General features: G+C 43.1%; 2 protein-coding genes across 6 annotated transcripts in view; both read right to left on the bottom strand.

Annotated features, from left to right (window-relative positions):
• Positions 1-27,760, bottom strand: part of mid2 (midline 2) — a 174,696-nt gene that overhangs the window by 108,321 nt on the left and 38,615 nt on the right. For 2 of the 5 annotated variants that reach the window (XM_076874577.1, XM_012917696.5), the window contains exon 1: positions 1,273-1,662. The exons of 1 other annotated variant lie outside the window; for it this stretch is intronic. The gene's annotated coding sequence lies outside the window, so the exon portion shown is untranslated. Of the gene's footprint in view, positions 1-1,039; positions 1,192-1,272; positions 1,663-26,544; positions 26,604-27,760 lie in introns of those variants that run through there. 2 more of the 5 variants (XM_076874586.1, XM_004545521.4) reach the window with 2 other exon arrangements.
• On the bottom strand, positions 17,611-20,621 carry LOC143413917 (zinc finger CCHC domain-containing protein 12-like). Its single transcript, XM_076877348.1, has 2 exons — positions 20,490-20,621; positions 17,611-20,090 (listed from the first exon to the last, which is right to left on the bottom strand). The coding sequence occupies exon 2, from the start codon at positions 19,327-19,329 to the stop codon at positions 17,611-17,613; it is 1,719 nt and encodes a 572-aa protein (XP_076733463.1). The 5' UTR covers positions 19,330-20,090; positions 20,490-20,621.

The raw sequence follows: 27,760 nt of genomic DNA, 5'->3' as shown, positions 1-27,760 counted from the left end.
TCACATAACAGTAGTTACTTGTTAGTGCTGCAAAACACTTCAGCAGCCTAACAAGAAGCACATTTCCTCATGCTGTCAGCTGAGCTCAGCAGGATTATTAGAAGTCCAGGATAATGTTTGGCATTCAGCACTGCGTGAGATGAACGATATGTAGCGACACTTAAACACAATGTTGTCTGTGTATTTCATCCCAGTTTGTTGGGCTGTTAATTTTGGGGCACAAGTTCCCTTCAGTGCTACGGTGGCAGAGATTGGATTTAGCTAAAATGAAAAAGTAAAGGCTTAATTTGTGTAAGTGTAGCACACATATTGCTATCAAAGTATAGAGATTTAAAAAAGAAAAGAAATTCTATTAATGTTAAAAATGTTCTCTTAGCGAGAGTGCTACAAAAATGGCATTTAAAATAGGGGAAAAACTTATTTCAATCGGGTTCATTACTGGTTACCAGAGAGTTCCACAAAATTTTCAAAACAAATCAGGTTGATGTTTCTCGCTTGGATGAATCTCTATTGCTCTGAAAAGCACGAGGATGCAATAAGGACCCCTTGTTTATAGTCTATCATTCACCCCGGGACAAGATAAACTGCAAAAATCTCGAGCGTCTGTGTTTCATGGATACACTACAGCTCGCGAAATGAGCCTATAAAACCCTTTAAATAAACATAACCATAATACAAGACTCTCTGAAGCTGAATCACTCTAATAAACAGTATGCCATCATATGCGCAGCAGGGGTATCCAAACTAAAGCTCGGTTATCTTAAGCTCTGATGGGAGTTAGAGGCACTTTGGAGCACACTACGTAAATGCTTTATTTACCCATCTTTCCCCCTAAATTACCCTCGTAAGCAAAAAATGCCGTTTTAATCTAATGTTAGACCACCAATGAGTGCATACACTGCTGTTGCCTTAACTTGCCACATACACAAATCTGCACGTACAGTATATTATCAGATGGGGACACACGGACGTGGAAGCTTCTGAGAAAACCTGTCCCAGCACTAATGTCTAAGTTTGAGCATTATTACCAGCAGCCTACCTCAGACATGTTCGTGCGCGTATGGCTCGGTTCCATTCAAGAGAAAGCTTACACAAACGCGTAAAGAAAAATCCCATAGATGGCTGGGAAAAGCACCACCGGTTCCCGTTTCTATTTCCGGGCGCTTCTTTCTCCCCCGGCTTGTCTGAGCGTTCCCACAAACCTGAACCCCCACACAGATAGACCGAGTCAGACACCTCTGAGCGCGGAGGGGAGGGGTTTCAGACACCTACCAGCTTTACATGCCCACTTCTCTTTTCTTCTGTCATCTTGAGAGAAGCCCCGAAACGAAAGAAACACAGAAGGGTGGACAGGGAGGGGATGAGCCGAGCCGGGGTATTGAAGAGTACTCCTTCACGTCTGTTCCACAAAGCGCACAGCGCGGCGCAAAGCAAAAACACCAGTCCGGTGCCGTTCAGTCAGTGGGCTGCACCGCTCCGCTGGCGAGAGCTCCCAGGCAATTGGAATATTCAACTTTGGAAAAATGAGAGAGGGAAAGAGAGCGAGACAGAGAGAGAGGGAGAAAGAGAGATGGGAGGGAGGCAGACAATCACAGGAAAGCGGCTCCTCCTACTCGAACAATACAAAAAGCGAAAGGCAGCAGATAGAGGCTTCAGTGCGTTAAGCTGAACAGCTCTGGGCACCAGTAGTAACACGTCTAATAACTAACTGAGTGTGCGCTCCAACGGCAGACCACGCGTCACAGTTTTACACATTTTATTGGATAATCAGATCAAAGCTCGAGTGGGCAACAAACTGTCGATTCAAGAAGCAAACTTACCTGACCAGTAACAGTGGGTCATACATTCAGATCATACACGGGTAATGCACAAATGATGGCATTTTTATTTCCAGCCTGCACGACAACTGAATTAATGCCCACAACCGCGCTTCATTTTTTTTATATATTCTTGAAAATGATGCAACACCGAGTAATAAAAGCAGACCCCAGATATTAAATATCGCGCATCCTTCATTGTTATCAATAAGTAGCGCCAAGTTCGACTGCAAAAAGGCCCAAAGGCAGCAATTAGAATATTCATAGATTTCAAGTTGAGCAAAAGTGGTTCGCGAAAATGGATGTATCACACATTAATTTCCTGGATTAATTACAAGATTGTGTGTGTGTGTGTGAGTGTGTGTGTGTGTGTGTGTGGGGGGGGGGGGGGGGGGGGGGGGGTGTTTGTGAGGCCATCCCAAGAAAAGCCAGTGTTATAACGTGAGTAATACTCCTGCATCATGGTGTGTGTTTCGTGCTTAATTGCATATATCCCATATTGTTATTGCAGCATTGCTTTCGTATTTCTACATCATACACAAGGGAGAAGCACATGCCAAAAATATGCCAGACTATTGCTCTAACTTTGTTCCAAAGAGGTGGGTGTGCTGTCTGTGCCTGCAGGTGTGTGTTGTGCTGCTTTGATGTGTGTGTCTGTGGGCTTGGAAACAATGCAGAGGTTAAGAGGTTCTGCAGACCTTTCCAGCAGGCTGCTCTCTCCTATGTGGTTGCTTCCCTCTGCCAGCTATGTCCTGCACCTGTCTGACCTAACACTGCTTGTAATACCATTTCTTTCCTGTGTGCTGCTCTCTGCATTGTGTCCACACACACTGAGGTTGCCCTATAATGACAGGCACAGGCGAAAACAGAATAATGTAATACTGATGTAAATGTTATTCGGTGCTTTAAAAAAGAGAACGCGAGAGAGAGAGACACTACACGCAAAGGATGCAGTGCTTTGAAAAGTTATTTCTACCACTGCAACTGTTTCTCATCTGATTAATGATTAAGACAATACCAACTTTTTTCCCCCAACTGTTATCAAAGGAAGCATGAAGCTAAGTAAGAAGCAACTAAGATTCAAGTCTTACAGTCAGATTTCTGAAATAGGAAAAAACATGTAACAGCTGTCTTCCAGATTAACAGTACAGGGAAAAATCTGTAGCTTTACACAGCAGGAAGGCTGCTTTTGGTAAACAGTATCAGACAAGGTGTGGCCTGACAAGCAGGTGTGTTCTCTGACTGTCAACAAGTGATACCACAATGTGTGTAAGAGCAGGTTTGCTACCCGTCTGTCTACATTAACTATATCTACAAACACAGATGTCCAGCCTTTTCTTGTCTTAATAACAGCTTGCCCCAAAGCCTGTCCTTGTGTCCGCGTCTGGCCAGCGAGTGTCATTCAGCTCATGTGCTCTGCACTATAAGCCAGAGTCTATCCGTCTATCTTGGCTTGATTTTCAACAAGATACTGGATTGTCACAGTGGTGTCAAGGTCCAGGACTAGTCAATGCATATGTATTACTCATATTCATAATACTCCCTCCTGCTGTGTAGTTAAACACCGCCTTTCTGACACAGAATTTGACCGTAATACACAAGCGAGTCCACTTAAAGAAAGCTTTTTTCTGCATGCGGCCATATTTAGAGCATAGGATTGTCACCACGGATCAGATCTGGTTATAGTTTCTGTACAGTCTGTCAGATGATATCAGTCATAGGCCTGTTCTTGCTATAAGGACTGTAAGGTTGATATGAGGTCACTGATGCACACATGCCAACCTGAACCTCCCAACCGTCCCCACCCCTACTCCAACAGACACCTGCGCTTCTGGGGAAAAGATTCTATTTACTTTTATAAATGTGATTATTGCATAATTCCTTTTCACCCTTATCTAAATCCCCTGTATGGGTATATTTGAAATTCATTTTAAAAAAGAAAAAAAAAAACTCTTTCTTGAGCACGTGGTTAGAGACAGCTACAAGTGAATATTAGTTTAATTCCCAGCAGAGGTATTTTGGATTTTAATAGGTCTTTTACCCTTTGAGCCTGACAGAATAGTTGGCTGATTGACTGCACAGACTAAGCCTGGATCCAGCCCCAGGCACCCGTCAGTGCTGTCTTTGCTCACTGACCACGTAGACATCTAAATTTTGTGAGAGTGGCAGTCATCTGCACAAAAGGCAGCTTTAGCACTGAGTACTCTAAATGAACTCAGCAATTTGTGGGCTGGAAAGCACTAATGTACAGTTACTTAGAGTGTGTGTAAAGTTATTAATATTTTGTTACAAGCCATTCTCTTGTTTTTCCATGAGCCACTGAGCCTCACTTGCTATTATACCACACTCCCATGTGATTACGGAAACTGTATCAGCAAATATACAACCCCTAGTCCTTCACCAAATATAGATAGCTTGAGGTTGCTATTGCAGTCAGAACACATTTTCTTTGGTGCTTATTGTTGCACCTTTATGATTAGAAGTTTATAGTACATAGTCACATTTGGTCTCCCATGTGCTGCAGCCACCTCTATAACTGCTATGAATGGCATTCCATCGGGGCAAGCAAGGCAGCAGTACTTTCCTTGTGAAATTTAAAAACGGACATCATTTAAAACCAACCAAAGTGAAAGAGATTTGTTGCCTTACATCTCAAATAAATGTTTCTTCCCTAAAGCATTTCATGTTGTCTGTTTGCATCCATCCTTTAAATTACTTCCATCTTGTGGCCACAGTTATTGCCTCCTGAAGTTAGCTTGACTCCGAGCCATTAGACTTTATAGTTTTTGTCATTTTTATGGATGTGTCTGTGCCCCATTAACAAAAGCTGGAACTTTTCTAGTTGAGAGGCAAAATATTTATGTTTATCCTTAGCTGTTTGCATGCAAAATGTGGATGGTTTTAGGCAGAAGACTGACAGGTCACCAGCATACTAGACAAGTTGTCTCTGGCTCTGCTTTCACTGCTATAATCGGTGCATCATTGCACAAAACAGTAGCAAGTAAATCACTGAACTATACTGTGATTAATCAAGAAGTAAGTTTTTCTTACTATCCACATTGGCTAACATGAGTGATGTAGAAGAAATTGTCCCATGAAGAAACATTTAATAACCCCTTTAGCACATTAGCAATAAAAGCCTTAAATGGAGAGAGCAATCATCAACTTTTACCATGTCTGGTTTAATAAAAAAGTTGAACAGACAAGTGCAGGTTCTGCCATCATCAGATTGGCATCTATGAAAAATAACTTGTTGACTGAATTACCAGTTGTTTTGATAAAATGCCGTAAGTTTTCATTCGTATTTTTAGTCCCCCTGTAAAGAGTGAACCTGCCAGGAACGTGTGTGCAGTAAGGTGAATGTGTCCGGGGAGAGTGCTACAAGATGCAGAGAGGGTGTCAGCATATAGGAATACAAGACATCTGGTTCAGTTTATCTCTTTGATGCATGGTCTCTGCTTGCCTTTATGTAAAAATCACTAGATGCTACTGACTGCTATTCATATAACAGCCCCACCTCCACCTACCATCCACATGTGGGTTCTGAGTTTACTTACATATAGGAGGGAAGTTATTGATAACTTTACTGGATATGATTCTGAAATAAAATAGTAAAATGAAAATGACTCAAATACTAGAAATGAATGGCGATGTGGAGCACCTATGGCTATAGTCCTTATTGCAGTGGCCCGGGTGCCTTCAACCAACCCCCATCTCTCCCCATTTTCCTGGCTGCTTTACAATATCCTATCTAAAAAAAAAGGCCCAAATGCCTCATAAATATATTAAATACCAAGTACTTGAATGGAAAAAAAACTTAAATAAAGCAGTGTTTAATTTGAATAGAGCGGATTTTCTCAGAAAATGAAAATTTGTATGAAAAACAAAGTGCCAGTGACAGAATAAGGGCAGGCTAGATGACTGAGGCTGCCTTGGACAGTAAACACACCAACCACTGGAGACTTGGCCTCACTATTGTGCTGCCCTGGCCCATGCATGGGACTTATTGCATATCAAGTTACCATCAGCAGTAGAATTTAACAATGCCTGTGGTGTGTGCGCGTGTGTCTATGTGGGTGTATTGGTGTGTGTGTATGCATGTGCATCAGTTACATGCACACACTTCGAAGTGCACACTTGCATGACAAATCAGCAACACCCTCAAACAGTGTGTGTCCAGAGGAAATGCATCAGCTCTTCTCTTCCTTTCTCTTCCTTTTTCCACTCCCAGCACCACAGCTCATCAGGGACTTATTGTACAGCACCAGCCTGTCTGTGTACTGCAGCAACATGAAGTGATCAGGAGAAACACTCACTCACAGAGACATAAAAACCTTTGTTCCCTTCAAAACATGGGAATCTTTGTCCCAGTGCAGACAACTCTAGAGAGTGATGCAGTGTTATTAGCATTCTGTGCCCACATGAATTTCTTTCTGTTGGGGGTGTATAAATATACACACTGCGCAGTAGCCATAGCAGTTATTGAATTGTAATCATTACTTGGTTGATTACAATTCCCCACTCTAAGCCTAGTGAGGTATAGTATAGTACTGTGAATATTTTCAGGAAATTCTCTTTCACTTGACAACAAATGCATCAGTTCTCTTGCAATACTATGGCAACACTAACCTCATAACTCGAGTTAAAAATGGTTTCTTCTGGGCATCCTATTGCCAACTTAAAAATCAGACCAGCATAAACAGATCAATAAATACTCAGAGGGTGTAAACAAATCAGTTGCTGGGTGTAGAATTGCGCCATCAGCTTTCCATTAGTCACGCCATCTCATATCTGATACTTTTTACTAATAGAGGCAGGCTGAAAATATTCAGTCTTCACCTTCACAGAGCTATCGCCAAGGATGCTGTTTTTCCTTAAGAAATGTAAAAACCTTTCAATCAGAGAGTTGGAGTTGTTTTGGGTTTCAAATGTCAGCACTTTATATTTGTGGAGGAGAGAGCATGAACCTCCCAGTTAAACACTGTATATAATTCTTCTGGTGATTTAGCCAAATGTTAATGGATATTGTTTACTGCCTCTACAAGTGCTGCCAAATCACATCCATTGAAAGTAGATATGCTGACTTAACGTAATTACGTTCCAGGAGCACTACCTCCTTTCATTTGATGTAAATATTGCAGATTTCACCCGTCTGAACTACAGCTGGTATGAGCAGACTAGATGTGAGCTAGCTGTGTAAAGTAAAATGAAAGCATACTGACCACTCACTAAAATATAATGCTGTGTCGCTTGAATTACAGCAGCTGTGTGTACATGTGTGTCTTTAGCCTCTGGCTCCACACCAAGACAATTTGGAGCGGAATACAGGCTGTTCCTGGACAGACAGCAAACTTAGGAGTGAATACGACTTTCTTGCAAACAACATAGATTGAGTGAAAGCAAACTAGCACATTCTTGACACGCTCTTTTAGTCGAGCATTAGCCCATTAGTGATTCACATGATACGCAATTCATCTTCAGTTGATGAAATCAAAGAGATACTACTGAGTAGAAAAAAAAGTAGTGTTTACTGTATAAAATTTGCAATGACACTAAATAGGCCTTTTATTTTAAATAGTTAAATAGTTGGTTATGGCCACTTACAACTATTTGTTATAATTATAGTGCTTAACTAGCTGTAGCTGAGTTTTTGGACTCCAATGCATAACCATTTGAGCTAAAAGTAAAACATTTCTGATTGAGAAAGACTGTAGCATGGAATAAAAAGCCCATATATACATTATAGGAGGTGACTGAACTAAAAAAGCCCTCTTTCTGTGTGAAATGAACATTAAAGCCAAAAGCAAGGAGTTTTACTGCCATTAATTGTCCACTATATTTAACAAAAATAGTAGTTAAGTTAAAGCTAAAAATAGAAAAAAACTACATTAAAAAAAATATAATGTTAATCACAGTACCCGACAACTATCTTTTTGTAAGCCGTAGCAGGGTTTTATGACTGCACTGCTAACACTTAGCCAATTTCATCTGACGGGTTTCATATTAATATGGCTGTCTGAGACCTTTAAAGAGAATCCCGAGTCAAATCCAGCTTTAAAAATATGTTTCCCTAATGTCACATTGGTGTTCTTTGCTTGAGTAGCTGCTCAGTTCGGGAACATGCACCTCGTTGGCAGCTGTCAGAAACTGTAGGATCAAGGAAGCTGCTGTATTTTAATCTAATGATGCAACAAGTTGTTTTGGTTTAACATTATACTAGTAACGTGTTATTAGTACACTGTATCACAGTGATCCAAGTTTTTTTCCCCCCTACAGAAGACGACTTGTTCATGTTTGTTGTCATTAATGTCAAACAGAGTGCAACACAGATGCAGAAGGCATTAGCTCTTTGCTGTTAGTGGGTCCCAAATTCCCCTTTTTATATTACTCGGGTGCTGATGTCTGTCGCAGAGCCATCAATATTATGCATTTTACTTTGTGGTGACCTAGTGGAGCATAGAAAAGACTTGACAAACAAGGGAGAAAGTAAGATGTGAGATTTTTATGAGTATAATACCGGATTATTTCACACCAAACATTACTGTATTATTGCCTGCATTTTTCTTCCATTTGAAATAAAAAGTCCTCTCAGATTAATAAAAATTATTTATAGTTTTAAAATGTGAATTTGTGGTTTGGTCTTTTCAGTTGCTCATACTTTAGTTAAGCGTCTGTACTTAGAAACATTATACATTTAGGCATTTATATTTATATTTATAAAGGCCCAGTCAATTTAAAAGAAAAAAATGTTTTTTTGTTTTGTTTTTGAGGCATTTTCATTACATGTCCCTACATGTCTCATAACAAATCTTTAAAGAATGCCAAACTGAAGCATTTCGTAACTTTTATCAGTAACATATCTCATCAGATATGTTAAAAAAAAAAAAAAGTATGCCACGTCTCCTGGGTGATCCAGATGTTCTTCAGATAGGATACGATTGATCCTGTAACAAAAACCTTATGCTTCCTGTATAAGACTGATTGGTAAATCCTTTTATATATTATTTAAGTAGTTGCCACAATACATTTCCCCCCCAGTTTGGATAATTCTATTGTACAAAAATCAAGTGGTTCTCCATCTTCTTCATCTTCATCCGCTTGGTCCGGGGCCGGGTCGCGGGGGCAGCAGCCTAAGCAAAGAGGCCCAGACCTCCCTCTCACCAGCCACCTCCTCCAGCTTATCCGGGGGAATACCAAGGCGTTCCCAGGCCAGCCGAGAGATATAATCTCTCCAGCGTGTCCTGGGTCTGCCCCGGGGCCTCCTCCCGGTGGGACATGCCTGTAACACCTCACCCAGGAGGCGCCCAGGGGGCATCCTTGTCAGATGCCCGAACCACCTCAGCTGGCTCCTTTCGATGTGGAGCAGCAGCTGCTCTACTCTGAGCCCCTCCCGGATGGCCGAACTTCTCACCCTATCTCTAAGGGAGAGGCCAGCCACCCTTCGGAGGAAGCTCATTTCTGCCGCTTGTATCCGCGATCTCGTTCTTTCGGTCACTACCCACAGCTCGTGGCCATAGGTGAGGGTAGGGACGTAGATCGACCGGTAAATTGAGAGCTTCGCTTTTACACTCAGCTCCCTCTTCACCACGACGGACCGGTGCAGCGTCCGCATTACTGCAGCTGCAGCCCCAATCCGTCTGTCGATCTCCGGCTCCCTTCTCCCATCACTCGCGAACAAGACCCCGACATTACTTGAACTCCTCCACTTGGGGCAGGAACTCATCCCCGACCCGGAGTGGGCACTCCACCCTTTTCCGGCTGAGAACCATGGCCTCGGATTTGGAGGTGCTGATCCTCATTCCCGCTGATTCACACTCGGCTGCGAACCGTTCCAGTGCGAGCTGGAGGCCCTCACCCGATGAAGCCAACAGAACCACATCATCTGCAAAAATCAGAGATGAGATTCTGAGGCCACCAAAGCGAAAGCCCTCCGCCACTTGGCTGCGCCTAGAAATCCTGTCCATAAAAATTATGAACAGAACCGGAGACAAAGGGCAGCCCTGGCGGAGCCCATCACCCACCAGGAACGAGTCCGACTTATTGCCGGCAATGCGAACCAAGCTCTTGCAACGGTTGTATAGGGATCGAATGGCCCGTAGCAATGGGCCAGACACCCCATATTCCCGCAACACCTCCCACAGGACACCCCGAGGGACACGGTCGAATGCCTTCTCCAAGTCCACAAAACACATGTAGACTGGTTGGGCAAACTCCCATGCACCCTCAAGTATCCTGGAGAGGATAAAGAGCTGGTCCAGTGTTCCGTGACCAGGACGAAAACCGCATTGTTCCTCCTGTATCCGAGGTTCGACTAACGGACGAACTCTCCTTTCCAGCACCCTGGCATAGACTTTCCCAGGGAGGCTGAGGAGTGTGATCCCCCTGTAGTTGGAACACGCCCTCCGGTCCCCTTTCTTAAAGATGGGGACCACCACCCCGGTCTGCCAGTCCACAGGTACTGCCCCTGATCTCCACGCAACATTGCAGAGGCGTGTCAACCAGGACAGCCCTACAACGTCCAGAGCCTTCAGGAACTCGGGGCGGACCTCATCAACACCAGGGGCTCTGCCACCAAGGAGTTGTGGTTCTCTCATTCTTAAATTAGGAAGTGATGTGACGGGAAGATGCACTGAGGACCCTATTAAATGACAGGTGACTGACAGACTGACATGGGATCAGTCTTTGTACAAAAATCAAATACAGCTGTGCAGGGATTTAAACCTCACTGGTACAGAGTAAATAACATTACTGATGATTAGTTAACAATGTATATCCGCATCAATACTGCAGCAAAAGGAAGGCGTATAAAGAGGGGAGGATAGAGCCCGAGAGGAACGACTGGAGACATGAAAAGCAAAAACACGAAGGAGGGATAAGAAGAAATATGGGTCAGACCGAGAAAGACAGGGAAGGCTCAATGTAAATCAGAATGTGTAAACATGTACAGGCCTAATCTCATTATCCCTCATCCTCCTGGGCCTGTGATCAGATGCTTGATTAAAGCAGGAGATGAAAGAAGAGAGGTAGAGGACAGAGATGGAGGTAGGTGGGAAGGAAAGAAAATACGGGATGCCTAAAACAGACCGAGTATCCTTTGGAGAAGAAATAAATTGCAAATCGCACTGTTTTGAGTTACAATAAATATAAAACAAATATAAAGACTGCAGTAAAGATTGCAGTGTGTAGTATGCATTAAAAGCAGTGTAGCATTTACTGACACAAAGGAAGGCATTTTCAGGTGACCTGAAAAAAAAATTAGCTGTATATTAAAGCAAATGATGCTGCATTACGTGGCATTTGAGGGTAATATATCAGAATTACTACATACGTGTGGACTAAATGATTTTTTAAAAGAAAATTTGTAAAATTGTGGCCATTGTTAACAGAGTAAATGGAGTATGACCATAAAAACATCTTAAAATTTTCAGCATTAATGTTAAAAAAGACATCTATATAAACAAATAATGTTGAAAAGTGTTGTTATTGCTTGATTTGCTAGAGAAGATAGCCAGAGATAATGTTTACACCCAATTCATGACTGATCCTGCATTTCATCCTTTTTTATAATTAATGACTGTCCTCTAAATGGTTATACAGTAGGTCTTAAGGCCTGTTACAGTCTCCATGTTTGAGAAACTATGCGACTCTGAGTTCCGATTGCTGCAGATTTTGTCATCAGATGGTGAGTGCGAGGCTCAGTGCGGGCATTCGCATGCCTGCCAATTTTTTGCAACTACGCAAACATGCCTGTTTATACACTACACTGTGTAACCTGGACGTGTGTCCCTCTATCTATAAAGAGATGATCTATACTGCTCGCCCAAGTGCAATGTCTACAATATCCGAATCTAGGTTTGGGAAGGAGATTGGCGGTAGCAACTCTGTAAGAGCAATGAGACTTCCAACCCACATAACACGCACGACCACAGGTTTATGAAACAAAGTTTGCTTTATATATTTCCTTTTGGATCAGTTCCCTTTGCTCATCCTCAATGTAGGGATACCTTCAAATGCAGTAACCATCTCAAATGCATCACAAAAATAATTGAAACAATCAAAATAGATGTAAGACAAGAAACACAATATTTCAACACCCCAAAGAAAAGGAAAAAGAAAAGAAAATAGCATGTGAGTGTCCAGTTCCTTATGGTGTCAGTTTATTCAGTTACCCACTGTCCTGGGTTAAGAACTGAAAACGACCTGAATCTCAGGCGGAGAAAAAGTAGCAAAGAAAATGATAAGGTATCTCTCAGGTGGGCTTCCTTTTGTTTTTTTCCCTACCGCCCTCCTGGTACGGCAGGCATCAACGTGTCGGCGTCCTGACACAGAGAAGGCCTCCACAGCAGCAACAGTGTCTTAGACCCACGATACCAGCTCCTCACTTGGCACCCATGGAACTGTACCTCAAAAAAAAACCAGTCTGCACACAAATATGCAGAATGTTAGATGTCCACATTCCTTAAATGTCCTTGTTCCTAATGTCCTTGGTTCTTTTTGAAATATTAAAATAAATTTGCATCTTGTGACACATTAAAAGTAAACACACCGGTATTACTGTGCATCACCCGCAGTTACAGTAACAGCACAGCTATTGCACGTGAACTGCGCATAACCACTTAGCTGGCCGCGGCTGAACTAGCAGGCCCAAGAAAGTAAAACACTAGACACTCATAATAACCAAAACTGTCACAACATTGCAATACTATGAAAACACATCTTAAACATCATTAAACACATTTACTACTATTCTGACTGGTTAGTTATTTTTTCCAGTGCATTGAACTGCAATAGCGGTGCTAAGTGAGCTAGGCTAACTCACCAGAATAGTTCAAAAAAGTTCGAAGAAATACTCCGGCTCCTTTCAGGTAGGTACCCGTCTGTGGTTCACCGCTAACGACAGCTCTCTCACAAATGTTAATTAAACCTCTTTCCTCTCTTTCAACGGGAAAAAACCGTGCTCCGCGGCAGCATGGAGTTTTTCCTTGCCGTCCTTTTTCCTCTACACCACACCTTCACGCGCACGGAGCCGCAGACGGTGCCTTCAGGGCAAGCCCGGAAATTAAACTATCAGACAAGGACTACGATGCATTCAAAGAACCCTGTACTTCTGATTGCTGTAAATCTTACCAGGGTTACATTCTCCCCCTCTAGACTGCATGAGTCCCAGCATGCATACCTGCCCCTACCGGTACAGACACATGTGAAATAGCAGCCCCTAAAGCCTGAAAGAATGAACTAATGGCCAAGGTTAAAGGCTCCCCCAGCTCATCGTAGGTGAGTTTCCGAGGCGGACGTCTCTCCCTAGTAGAACGCCGGACACTTGCGTTCTCGGACTCTTGACTCTCAGATACTACATTGTCAGTGTCTGCAACTACAGGGTCTGTGGTGATGAGATCTGTGTTCTCTTCATCAGGTGAGATTTGTGTCACATCAGGTTCAGGAATATCAATGACAATATGGTCCGGAGTCCTACAGTGTGAAGTAGGATGTGTAACTGAACCACTATTCTCAGAGCTAACATAAGGAGTTCCTGGTTGAAGCTCGTGAGTAGGTCTTTCAGGTAAGTGTGCGGAACTTTGGGGCACAAAAGAAGGGGTGTCTGGGTTTAATACCCTGGAAACTGGCTGAGGCTCATTGAAGCCTCCTTCCCTCTGCAGGAAAGGACCCTTCGTGATGATTTCTGGCATCCATGTATTAGGATACAGTTCATCTTCATCACTGTACGACTCGTCCTCCTGACAATCAGTGTCCCCTTGCACGCCTTTTGTTGTTTTGCCCCTCAGTCTCATTTTCCTCGATGCGTCAGTGGAAGAACTTTGCTCTCTGATCTCAGTTACAGGTAGGAACCCGCACGGCAAAAGAAGGTCTCTATGCAACGTACGGTGTGGCCCCTCCCCTGTCTCAGGTTTGACTACATAAACAGGACTGTCGCTAATCCGTCTGACAACAACATGGATTTTCTGTTCCCACCGATCTGCCAGTTTGTGTTTCCCCCTGATATTCACGTTTCTCACTAAGACCCTATCCCCTTCTAAGAGTTCAGCTGCCCTGACCTCCCTGTCAAACCTAGCCTTGTTCTTCTCTCCCATCTTCTTGGCATTTTTAGCAGCTAATGAGTAGCTCTCCTGTAGGCGTTGACGAAGGCCCTTGACATACTCTGAGTGGGTCTTGTGACTTGCCATATCAGGTTGGATTCCCAGGACAAGATCAATTGGCAGTCTGGGCTGCCTACCAAACATTAGTTCGTAAGGCGAATAGCCTGTTGTACTGTTTCTCGTGCAATTGTATGCGTGGACCAGAGGTTTGATAAAATCTCTCCAATGATATTTGTCTCTTTCTTCCAGGGTCCCTAGCATACCAAGGAGGGTCCGGTTAAATCGTTCCACTGGGTTTCCCCGGGGATGGTACGGGGTGGTACGAACTTTGTCTGCTCCAATCAGTGTGCATAGTTCTCTGATCGTCTTAGACTCAAAGTCCCTGCCCTGGTCGCTGAGCAGACGACTGGGGAACCCGTAGTGAACAATAAAGTTCTCCCATAAAGCCTTCGCAACAGTTCTGGCTTTCTGATCCCTAGTCGGCACCGCCACAGCAAATTTTGTAAAGTGGTCGGTGATGACTAAAATGTTTCTCGTGTCTCTATCATCCGGCTCAAGGGATAGATAATCCATACAAAGAAGTTCAAGTGGATAAGTAGCAGAAATGTTTTCCAAAGGCGCGGCCCTCTGAGGCACAGCCTTCCGCCTGAAACAGCGTTCGCACTTTTTGCACTTCTCCTCGATGTCTCTGGCCATTCTCGGCCAGTAGAACCTGGCACGAGCAAGCTGAAGTGCACGCTCAGAACCGAGATGGCCAACATCATCATGCACTCCTTGCAGTGCCCTCTCTCTGAACTGTTCGGGTAAGACCAACTGATACACCAGTTCGCCTCGCTCAGACCACTTCCTGTACAGGACACCATCCCTGAGTTCAAGTTTTTTCCACTCCCTAAAAAGAAGTTTGACATCGGGATGTTCAAGGTTTGTCTCTCTGAAACTGGGTTTTACAGCTCTCCTCACAAAGGTGATGACACGTGAGAGAGACGGATCATTATTTTGAGCATTACACCAGTCAGAGTTAGCCATGGATGGTAAAGTGTCCTCATCGAAAACATCAGGCACTACAGAAGGGTCGACAACAAGAGACTCCGCAATGACAGGCTGCTCTGAATGAGGGTGACGTTCATCTTTAACCATCACAAGATGACGTTGACATAATGCAGAGAACACCTCATGATCCATGTCATCTCCTGCTTCCATGAACCGTTTTTTCATGTCCTCTATTCTCTCTCTTTCTTTAGTGAAAGCTTCATCCTCAAGAGGCGGACCTTGAGGCCGCCGGGATAACCCATCTGCATCGCGGTTGGCCTGCCCTGCTCTGTACTTGATGGTAAACTGGTAAGTAGAAAGAGCGGCTAACCAGCGATGACCAGCAGCATCTAACTTCGCAGATGTCAAGACGTATGTGAGGGGGTTGTTGTCGGTAAGCACAGTGAAACTTGACCCATAAAGGAAATCACTGAACTTTTCACAAACGGCCCACTTTAAGGCCAAGAATTCGAGTTTGTGCGTAGGGTAGTTTCTCTCGCTCTTGGAAAGACCTCGACTGGCATACGCGACAACTCTGAGCTTCCCCTCCTGCTCTTGATAGAGCGCTGCCCCCAATCCATCGCGACAAGCGTCAGTATGTACAACATATGGTAGTTGTGGATTCGCAAAAGCAAGGATGGGCGCAGACGTCAGTTTCTTGATCAGGGTTCTGAATGCACTCTCACACTCCGAAGTCCACTCCTCACCGAGCGGTGCATTAGGGCTCACAAGAGTCGTGAAGCGTTCCCTCTTGTACACTTTGCCCCTTTTCTTTGGTGGATAGTAGCCTGCTGTCAGGCTATTAAGAGGTTTGGCTATCTGGGAATATCCTTCGACAAACCGCCGATAATACCCAGCGAAGCCTAAGAAACATTTAAGCTCTTTCCTATTTGAAGGACGAGGCCAGTCTCTCAAGGCGGATATCTTGTCAGGGTCAGTATGAACTCCTCGTGCATCCACGACATGACCAAGATACTTTACTGACGTCTTAAAGAAGTGACATTTCTCCGGAGAAAGCTTTAGACCGAAATCTTTAAGACGGTTCAGCACCTTCATGAGTCGTGCTTCATGTTCTTCCAATGTGTCTGAAAAGACAATCAAGTCGTCCAGAAACACCAATACCTCATTGAGATGCAAGTCACCGACACACCTTTCCATAAGGCGCTGAAAAGTGCTTGGTGCGTTCGTGACACCCTGAGGCATGCGATTGAATTCAAAGAAGCCGAGGGGACACGTGAAAGCGGTTTTAGGCTTGTCTTCTTCGGCCATCTCAACCTGGTAATAACCAGATTTAAGGTCCATGACGGAGAACCATTTAGCACCGCTAAGGGCAGCAAAGGTCTCCTCAATGTTCGGAAGAGCGTATGCATCTCTGATGGTTCGAGCATTTAGCTTCCTGTAGTCGATGCATAACCTGATAGAACCATTCTTTTTCCGGACCAAGACCACTGGGGATGCAAAAGGGCTCTGTGACTCTTTAATGATTCCTGCATCAAGCAGTTCTTTAAGATGCTCCTTGACTGCCTCCCTGTCACTGGGATGAATAGGCCTTGGCCTCTCCTTAAAAGGAGTCTCGTCATGTAGCCTGATGTGATGTTTCACTGCAGTGGTGTGACCATATGACAGGTCATCCACAGCAAAGACTTCTGGAATAGATCTAAGCTTGGTGATGATACGATCTTTCCATTGTTCAGATATTGGTGAATCATCAAGATTGAACTCGAGGTTGTCACTGTCAGGCTTATTGTGATGAGAGTCACCTTTCACTGGTCCAAGTGATGTGACCTGCTGAGCTGCACATATTTGAGCAATGATGCATTTTGGCTGCAGCGTAACATCATGGTCACTAAGATTGCGCAGGACGACCGGGACCTTGCAGCTAGCCTTAAATGGAATGTCCATCAGAGCAGCTTCAAGGAACACGCCACCTGGCAACCTGTGATGTTCATTGGGTTCAAGCACAAATGTGGTCTGACTGTTCCTTTTCAACCTGACATCACCTGTGATGCAGCACTTTTGTTTTGCAGGGATGGTGATGGGGTTTCCACCATGTAACCTGACAGGATGAGCATGGTTGTTGAGGTCATGGATCTGGGCAATATGCTGGAAGATCACTGCAAAATCTCTAGAGAAGAGTTTGCAAACAACCTCTGGACCATCCTGTTCAAGTACTTGTTCATAAAGTCGTAATAACACATTGGTACCAATCAACAGGGGGGTCCTGCTGTTGAACTGACACTCTGGCACCACAAGTGCTAACACGACTAGCTCCTCCTTCCTGCCAGGAACAGACAGCGGGAAAGTGACACGCGCTTCTATGTAACCAAGATAGGGGACCTGCTGTCCACCTGCTCCTTCGATTTCAAGAAGGGCATGAATTGGATATATAGGTAAGTGAGACAGATGGTTCTTATGGAAACACTCGGACACTGTTGTAACTTGTGAGCCGGTGTCCATTATGGACTCACACTGTACACCCTCAAGAAAGACAGAAGCCGCACAACGAGGACCTACAAGCCCTGCAGGTATAGATCGCTCTGTGCAACGGTAGGTTTCAGTCATTGTGTGGGTTATGACTTTCTTCTGTGTTCCAGCACCATCAACTGATCTGTTGGGACAGGGGTTATCATCAACTGCAGCTCCTGGACGTCCCACAACAGGAGCTGCTACTAGTTTAAAGTGAATGGGGAAGCAGCCTGCTGAGCTAAAAACGTATCCTGCCTCTCCCGGAGTTCTGCATTTTTCTTGCGAACCAGTGCGGGGTTGGGTTCATTCGAGCAATGAGCAGCAATGTGGTTGTCTTCCCCACACTTAAAACAAAACCACGGCCTCGACATTCCAGGCACCTTAAGGCCCCTCTTCATGTTACTACTACTGATTGCAAAGCAGTCGGTCTTTTCAGTACTCTCTCTCTGATTTTGTGCTAGTTTTTCAACTTGCTTTGTCAGTTCAGCTATCTTGTTCTCAATATCAGAGGTTTCATCTCGCTTTGCTTTTACCACTAGGGGAGGATTACTATCATGAGTGAGGCTCGGTGGCTTTTTGTTTAGCTTTTCCAACTGTTTAGTTAGCTCATTTACTTTCTTTTCAAGCTTTGATGTCTCATTCGGCTTTGAGTTAGGCAGTGGGACAGGCTCACAGTCATAAGAGGGCATATCAAAAACATGGTGGGCATACATGTTAGCTTTCGAAGCACCTAAATGCTTTTTCATCCTATCTAGCTTTGTGGAACGGCGGTCTTCCTCAGTCCTCAGCATGAGGAGGAATTCAGGAAATGTTGGTGGATTTCCCTTTTTGCACTCTAACTGTAAGCCGATGATGATGCTCTGATCCCAACAGCCCCTACAAAACTGTCTGAGCAAATGATCATTGGAATTTCCAGCTGAGGCTCCCCCTCTAGAAATTGCTCTTGTGAGGAGGCTATGGAGCCTGTTCAAGTATGTTGATGGCTTCTCTCCACTATCTTGGTTAGAGCCGAGAAATGCCGCAAACAACTCCTCTCCATCCTCCACAACACCAAAAGCAGAATCAAGTTGAGTGATGTAGACACTTGGTGGTGAAGAGATGCCAAGAGGCTTCACAACATCAGCTGCTGGACTCAGCAAGCTCTCAAGAATCCTTCTCACCTTGTGAGCATCATTCAAGGAAGGATCGTTAAGGAGAAGATCAACTTGGGTGTGCCATGTTTCGTAGTCCACCTCACCGTTTGGCCTTGGCATCCGCCCAGAGAAGGTGCGCAACCTTATTTGTGGGGATGGTGAAGTGGTGGACTCACTTCGGATGACATGCTCCACAATCACTCTCTGGATCTGGGGGGGGTTAAAAACATCCTCACTGATGTGGACTGGGCTCGTTGGTAAACTAGCAGATGCACTATAAACATGTGTGGGCTCTGCAGGCTCATTTTGATCATTATTAGGTGTGTTAGCATTTTGAGCTGCATAGGGCTGTGTAGCATTACTGTGTACGTCATGTGATGTGCCCTGGTTCCCATGCAGTTCCTCCTGAAGCACATTCAAGAAACCTTTCCTGCCACTGCCTGCGACAGACTTTAGTTCGTCCAGGTATCTGCAAGCTATCTCCCTCCCCACCACTTCCTGACAAACATCTCTAATGGTCCTCGCAAACCACATCACAGCTGGGTCCTTTGGACTTGGTACGGTACCCAAAGTAATGGGGTCGATTCTAGAGATAGACCTGTCAGATGCATACTGGACCAGGGCTCTACCCTCTGGTTGTCCTGATTCGTCAGGGATCCTCACTAATTTAGAAATATCTCCATTAACTTTGAACACAGCAGTTATTTCCTCATCTGTGTATTCTGGTCCTATACCTGTTACATACAGGGAGTTTTGACCATTAACCTCAAAACGATTGCAAATATCCATACCTGACTCAGTGGAACAAATCTCAAAAATCTCAAACGTGCGTAGTGTGGGGTGGAAGATCAGAAAGCTACTATTAACCAATCTCCTGGCTGGCTCGCCACTTTTTATGTAACCTGGACGTGTGTCCCTCTATCTATAAAGAGATGATCTATACTGCTCGCCCAAGTGCAATGTCTACAATATCCGAATCTAGGTTTGGGAAGGAGATTGGCGGTAGCAACTCTGTAAGAGCAATGAGACTTCCAACCCACATAACACGCACGACCACAGGTTTATGAAACAAAGTTTGCTTTATATATTTCCTTTTGGATCAGTTCCCTTTGCTCATCCTCAATGTAGGGATACCTTCAAATGCAGTAACCATCTCAAATGCATCACAAAAATAATTGAAACAATCAAAATAGATGTAAGACAAGAAACACAATATTTCAACACCCCAAAGAAAAGGAAAAAGAAAAGAAAATAGCATGTGAGTGTCCAGTTCCTTATGGTGTCAGTTTATTCAGTTACCCACTGTCCTGGGTTAAGAACTGAAAACGACCTGAATCTCAGGCGGAGAAAAAGTAGCAAAGAAAATGATAAGGTATCTCTCAGGTGGGCTTCCTTTTGTTTTTTTCCCTACCGCCCTCCTGGTACGGCAGGCATCAACGTGTCGGCGTCCTGACACAGAGAAGGCCTCCACAGCAGCAACAGTGTCTTAGACCCACGATACCAGCTCCTCACTTGGCACCCATGGAACTGTACCTCAAAAAAAAACCAGTCTGCACACAAATATGCAGAATGTTAGATGTCCACATTCCTTAAATGTCCTTGTTCCTAATGTCCTTGGTTCTTTTTGAAATATTAAAATAAATTTGCATCTTGTGACACATTAAAAGTAAACACACCGGTATTACTGTGCATCACCCGCAGTTACAGTAACAGCACAGCTATTGCACGTGAACTGCGCATAACCACTTAGCTGGCCGCGGCTGAACTAGCAGGCCCAAGAAAGTAAAACACTAGACACTCATAATAACCAAAACTGTCACAACATTGCAATACTATGAAAACACATCTTAAACATCATTAAACACATTTACTACTATTCTGACTGGTTAGTTATTTTTTCCAGTGCATTGAACTGCAATAGCGGTGCTAAGTGAGCTAGGCTAACTCACCAGAATAGTTCAAAAAAGTTCGAAGAAATACTCCGGCTCCTTTCAGGTAGGTACCCGTCTGTGGTTCACCGCTAACGACAGCTCTCTCACAAATGTTAATTAAACCTCTTTCCTCTCTTTCAACGGGAAAAAACCGTGCTCCGCGGCAGCATGGAGTTTTTCCTTGCCGTCCTTTTTCCTCTACACCACACCTTCACGCGCACGGAGCCGCAGACGGTGCCTTCAGGGCAAGCCCGGAAATTAAACTATCAGACAAGGACTACGATGCATTCAAAGAACCCTGTACTTCTGATTGCTGTAAATCTTACCAGGGTTACAACTGCACTACAACACACCCACTACACAATCAGGCATACAGGAATTACTTGTACATAGTGTCTACTATTGCTGTCTTCACCTTTGTCGGCAAAAGAGTATAATCCCTGTTTAGAACAAAAGCAATTCCCCTCAGTAACTGTGAAGTAAACTCTATGAGGAAATATAATATAATATAAATATAGTTCCACTACGACTCTAAAAAATGCAGGTGTAGTAGTGGAAAGGAAATCCCCGACAACCACTAGACTTTTTTTTTATTCCTATTCCACACTCACTTTCAGTATTGCCTAATTTTTAGCTAAGCAGCAAATGATTTAATTGCTTTCTAAAGATTTTGTGTGTGTGTTTCCAAACATCATAAACTGTGATGTGTGCGTACTGGGGTACTTTTTAGTTACGTGAGCAGAAATCAACACATAGTTTGTATCCTGAGAAAAAACCCAAACCAAATCCTTTCTCTCTAGCAGATAATTTCCTTTTTTTTATTAAGCTTTTTTTTAAATTTAAAAGGCAATATTAATATTAAAATTAAACGGGTATTATGTGTTACAAGGGCTATATCCAACACAGTGTTATTTTTCAGTAAAATTACTAGAAACCTTTGCAAGAGCACAGCCCATTTAAATTTAATTCCAGTGAACCATTAAAACTGCATTTACAATTCAGACATTCTCCCGCAGAGAGTTCACCTTCACACACACACACACACACACACACACACACACACACACACACACACACACACACACACACACACACACACACACACACACACACGTTTATAAATGAGTAGAAAATTTATTTAAAAAAATAAATAATCAAGTGCTCTGAGTTATTGAATGTGGGCCAGTAAGCTAGTGGCATTTCACACTTGAAATACTTCCTCATTCTGTTAGAGCAGACACCATGAAATAGCCTATAAAGGTGTTGTCAAAACAGAGTCTAACCTGCTCTTAAACTGCATGCAGTGCTGTTACAGTAACTCTAGACACATCAAATGACAACTTAATTTCAGGTGTGGGCAAAGATTTCTTGAGCACTGTTCATCTGGGCCGCCCTTAAGTAGCTTTCCTTCCCATCTTCTTTTTGCCTGGCTTGCTTTGAAATGCTGATACCATCCTCAACTTTTCCACTTATTCAACCTTTTTCTTTCCTGCTGATTTTCTGATCCATTTTCGTCTTCACACCTCATCATCCAATTCAAGCCAAGATCCCCACACTTCTCCTTTTCCTTTCCCCCCCTACCCTCATCCCTTCTTCGCTCGGTGGACCAGCACAGCTCTTCATTAAAACAGATGTCAGGCATCTGTCAACATCCAGGCCAGTCTTGGCATGATTGATTTTTGGCCCACCTGCGTCTTTCGTAATGACCAACTGTCAGTTGTTTTACTGCCCGCACTGCCTTGCCTTAGTATTGCCTGTCACTGAGGCTAAATCTCTCAGCCCAGACCCACGGGGCATTATCTATTTGTCCTCAGATAAAATTTATGTAGGTACACCAAAGAACCAGCCTCTTTCCTACAATCACATTGTCTTTAAGGATGGTTATATCTGGGACATAAATCGCTTGCATTCTGTCAGTAAACCTAATATACGGCATACTTTAAGTTTCAATTATTTTGAAACAATGAGTTTTTGGACAGAAGCTTATAAATGTTTGGGCTTGCAATGTGTGTTCAGACGCTGAGGCTTCAGACGGTCTAGAGCAGAATGAAATGGCGACACAATAGAGCACTGACAAGACACATTTTCTGTGTGGCAACATATTCTCCTTTTTAACTTTCATGCTTTTAATTTTTTATTTGAAAATTCATTTACCCACTCGAGTTCTTAAGGAGGCAGACAGCTAAATAAATAAATTACATTTTTTAAAAACCACAAACAATTACCCCAATAAACAACCGGTGATAGATTTAGGCAATTCATAACAGCTGTTATTTCTGTCCAGTTGTATTACAGTAGTTGTATACAGCTGAATATCTCTGGACTGCAGAATATGTATAGCGAAGTTGCTGACAAGTGAACTTTAAATAAATAAGAGGGACAAGTTTGAAGATCTAATGTTTTTACGATGTAAATATAGCTTTATAGTTCATCCAGCATGAAAAGTGTGCTTGCTCAAGTACATAGCATGGAGCTGAGCAATAGGCTGATAGCTAAGACTGATGTCAACATTATACGGTGCTGCAGTACAATATAATTAGGTATTATTCCAGAGGAAAACGGCTTAATTTTGCCTTCATAAACTAGTTTTCCTAATTTGAGAACTATTTTCTATACACATTTAAACTCTACTGCATCCTTCGATTCGATGTGAGAAAGAGCAAGATTTCTTATACTGTAGCAAACCCATAAAACAAAGTCCAAACTAATCAATCAGGGCACAAATCTCAACTTGAACAGTAAATTTGATCAAGACATTTAAATTTGACCTTGCGGGAATTTGTTTCGGGCACAAGATGTAACTTCTTGAGTTGAGTTCAGACTTCAGTGTGACTCCAAAACATCAGATGATGAAAAACATGTCAGGAAACCTTATAAAAAAGCTTCATGTCCTGTGGCAGCGTCCAGACTGAGTGAAGATGTATAACAGCAGCTTCAAACTAGAGACAGAGTAAAAGAAGGGGCGCATCACTTCCTCTAGCTGTACTCACCTGGATGTCAAGCTTTTTTGATGATGTACAGAAACAATGTACAGCTTCCACATCTGGAACCCAGGCAAGTCTGAGGATTCTACTCTCTATTTATCGTTTCGTCACCCTTTTCCTCTTCTTCCCTTCCTTTCGTTCCCTTCTTGCTTTCTTAATCTCCTCTCCTTGCCCTCTTTCTTTCCATCTGCCTGGCAGGAGCAACTCAGAGTCCATGGAGAGCAGGGATGCAGCAGAAGGCATCTTTGAAAGAGAGCTCTGGCTACAGACCTTTCATCTAGTGCTATACCTGGCCAAGGCAGGCTGCAGGGTACCTTGGCTGTCAGAAGACATACACTCGATGAGGGAGGGCGGATGAGACAAGAGGAAAGGGAGAGGAATAAATGTAATGGAAGAGAAACAGGCAAGCAAAGTCTAAAAAGAAAAAAAAAATGTAGTTTTAATAATATATTTATGATTTTGTCAAGCCCGCAAACATGAGAACGAAATAAGGATGAGTGAGGAATAGACATCAGAGGAAAAATGGGGAGAGCAGACAAGAGGGACTCAAAAGTAGAGCAGAATGATGAGAGACTGGACTCCTGCGGTTCAAACATCTCACCCAAATTTCGTTCTTTCACCTGAAAGTCAAAACCACTGAAAGTGCTTTTATTTGACTTTTGAATATATATTACTGTAATCACAGGCTCTTATTTCACTAAAAATATCAAAATGTAATAAATAAAATCGAATAACCTTATGAGATGTGTTAATTGGGGTTATTAATGCAGTAGCAGTTGGATCAGTTTTTAAATGTTAGGTATATGGTGCTGTGTAAAAATCTACATAATAACCAGCCAACCAAAGAAATAGTGTGCTAGGTGGATGGAGAGACGACAAAGGAGGAAACAGGCAGCTATTAAATGCTCCAGGGAGACTAGCCAGGTACTCCCAGTTGAACTGATTAACTCCGCCTACCAGGAAGCTACAAGGCAACACAGAGGGACAAACTGGGGTAAACATACTGCAGACCCAGCCAGGGCAGAGCGCCGTCACAGTGAGTTAAAGGTTGAAAGTTGATAGAGGTGTAAACACTATGTCAGAGTAAGGGACTGCACTGAAATGACTGCTGTTCATTCAGAACCTAGACTCTGTGCTGAACAGACCATCACACATTTGGCACTGTTATGGTCTACATTATTTCAGCCTGCCACTGCTTGGCCTCTTGCATCTGCTGCAGAGTATGTCTCCTTGACAGGCAAAGACTGAGTGCTTAGAGAGTGTGTTACCACGACAGGAGGCAAGTGGGGAGAAGGGTAGTTAATGTGTGTGTGCTTTTGAGAGCTTATGTGTGTAAAATTCTTCTAAAAACAGGCTGCATGTTTCTTTTGGTAAGGCACATAATAACTCAAAAGCCTTCCTTTGACAGCAACTGTCTATAGCCGTGAAAGACCGTGAGTTTGACAAATGGATTCTCTTATAGCCGTCTACCTGGTTCTGCATGGGGAAATCAGACAAGAATGCTGCAAGGCAGCACTGTCCTTAGTCCTAAATGCCATGTCTGGGAACACAGACGAGGATCATTACTGAGCTGGACCGTGTAGTTAAAGCTGACAAAATGTCGTTTACCTCAGACATAGCCAGCCCTCTCAATTGTCTGTATCAAAGAGGAGAAAATGGAAATGTGTCTTTTAAGTCAGAAGGTATTTAAAGTGTAATCTGTTCTTGAGAGGTCATCATTAAACAAACAGTGTTTGCCGACAGAAAAAAGTCTGGCTTTCCATACTTTTTATCTCTCTGTTCCTCCTCCCCTTTGTATCAAAGACAACCTTGGACAGGATCATATTAAATGCTTCACATCAAACGACAGGGTAACCATGGAAGCCAATCTGTTTCATAAGTAAAAAAAAAATCCTTACAGAAGCAGATTTTTTGTGTTTGCACCACTCTGTGAAGCCTTACAAGCCTAAGGACAGCAATAAATAAACATTTTAAGTGAAAATTTGTGCTCAACCACCAATGTTCTATAATCTTTCCAACTGATGGAGAAAAAGGGTCTATATCAAAATACCTGTGATTCCTGAGATGTAAAGCTTTTGTTTGCAATGGAAATACAGAGATTTTCTGAAAATACAAATCTTTTGACATATTCTTTTACACAAAGCAGCTCTTCTTTTTTTTTTTACAATGAATTATTAAAGAAAAGCCTGTAAAATGAAACTGAAAAATTCATTAAAGACAAATCTTGCTACTGGTGCAAAAAACCTCTCATATCCCTCCCTTTAAAACTATTCTTCAACACCAGCGTGGGAGAACTGCATTTCCACTTAAACTGTGTATAATGAAATTAAGATGCTTCACCATTCCAAACACTAGAGAATTTTATAAATGCAGTATTAATCCACCGGGGGAAGTTATGTGCTGTTAGCTGCTTTTGTCATGAGAATATGCGCTAGGGAAACCCAGTCGACCGGTTTTAAATTACTTGAGTCTGAGGAGGGAATCTAACAAGGCCCCAGACTTCAGCTCCAGTCCAACAAGTGCATTATGTTTTCACTTGGTGGGGGGGCTGAGATGGCTGCCAGGCTGCCAGGCTCTCGGGCAGGGTGGCAGCTTAACAAGGAAAACCATTTAAGACATGAATGAACACATCCTCTGAAAACACATGTCAGCTTTAGCCAGTATTTTGAGTCAGCATGGCTTCTCTATTGTGTGTTTGATTCTTAATAATGACCTCGGTGTCACTTCTCTCTCTTTTAAATCCTCTACCTGAGCAAACCTAGAAGGAGAGAACAGGCGCTCAACAGCTGAAAAGAATGTCTAATGCTGTTATGAAAACATAACACAGCACTCACTTCTTATAGGTCAAAGTGAAGTTGAGGTAACGGTTCTTCGACAGAAAAGACAGAAAGGTAAGAATAAAGGCAAGGGCTTTAATAAACAGATAATTGCCTACGGATTCCTAGCACTTGGCTAGAATGACAGAGAGCTGCTGACAGAGATGTGGGTTCGGGTTGGCGAGTGAGAATCACGAGAAAAGATCTTGGATAGTGGAGTTAAAAATAGAGCATGAAGTGGAGGAGGGAGAGGAAGCGGGGAGGGGGACGTACCTGTGGGCTTGGAGGCAGCCTAGTTAGCAATGAGCAGCACCACTGTGGACGTTGATGGGCTTGAGGAGACAAAGAGCAGGGGGGGGGACAAGTGTGGGGTTGTGAAAGATGGGGAGAAATGGAAAAGGAGAGGAAAGGATGAGCATAAAATAAGGGGAATATTAGGCAACAGACAATGAGCAGGATACAGAAAGGAATAGGGAGGTTGGGGAAGGTAACGAGAAAACAAGTCAGATTAGCATGAAACCCCTTTTCTGAGTCAGAAACAGACAATAATTTCACAGTAGGCTGCGGATAGAAGCAGGATTGGCAATAGTCTGCAACTGATGCACACACACAAGCACAAATTGCAGATGATAGTGCTGGAGATTCCATAATGAATTCTTCCAGCAGCTACACATTTATATAGACAATACAGCCTTATTGATTAATGCATTATTTCATGGCATGTTGCCTACTATCTAAGAAACAGTCACTCCTAAATAAGGTAGCCCTCCAAGTTTTTGGCTTTGTGCTTATTCCGTTTAAGATAGATGAACGGGCCTGTAAAGTCATTTTCACAGACGGTTGTTGCTTCTCTGTCGCCACTTTCCTTCAAACATTCAGACAACACCACAAGTGTTCATGTTTCTCTAACACCAGATCTTATTTAAGTTTTTGTGTCTGCCTAGCAGTCTGTGTTGCTTAGGCCTCGCCACACTCAGTCATTAGTAGACAGTTCATTTAAACGATTGCACATGGTGACTGTAATCTGGATTCAAGATGATAACACTTCATCTAGACAAACAATTGAGCCATCGGGTTCTTTACAAATTAGACGCGCGTTAAATCAAGTGCTACAAGTTTTTAAAAAGGACCTCACGTTTTATTAAAAAATTGAATACTCATCGTGCACATGCTGAAATTATTAACAGACCTGAAGAGATTTGCTCAAAGCTTCTGGTAAGCCACCTGTCATAATTTCAGATTTTATATAAATAAATAACAACAATTCAACAGAGATGTGGCTTTAGAGAAGCTAGACAAATATTGACACCAGGAGGTAGTGAAAGAAAAAAAAAGGCAACAGTCTCATCATGGGCAATTGATGTATTGCATTGTTTACTTCAGGGCTAGCCAGGTGCAGCGTTACGTTTTTGTCAGGGAGATCTAATCTGAGAAAACAGAACACATGGCCCATCATTTGGTTCCTAATAAGCTATTGTTCCCATTGTTC

Source organism: Maylandia zebra, linkage group LG2, assembly GCF_041146795.1.
Source record: "Maylandia zebra isolate NMK-2024a linkage group LG2, Mzebra_GT3a, whole genome shotgun sequence".
NCBI classification, from domain to species: domain Eukaryota; kingdom Metazoa; phylum Chordata; class Actinopteri; order Cichliformes; family Cichlidae; genus Maylandia; species Maylandia zebra.
The sequence above is the reverse complement of the archived record's forward strand: the minus strand, read 5'-3'. Positions and strand labels throughout refer to the sequence as shown.

What these genes read in the sequence shown, in the direction of transcription:
- LOC143413917 (XM_076877348.1), bottom strand. Translation starts at nt 19,329, where the DNA reads ATGGATATTTGCAATCGTTTTGAGGTTAATGGTCAAAACTCCCTGTAT.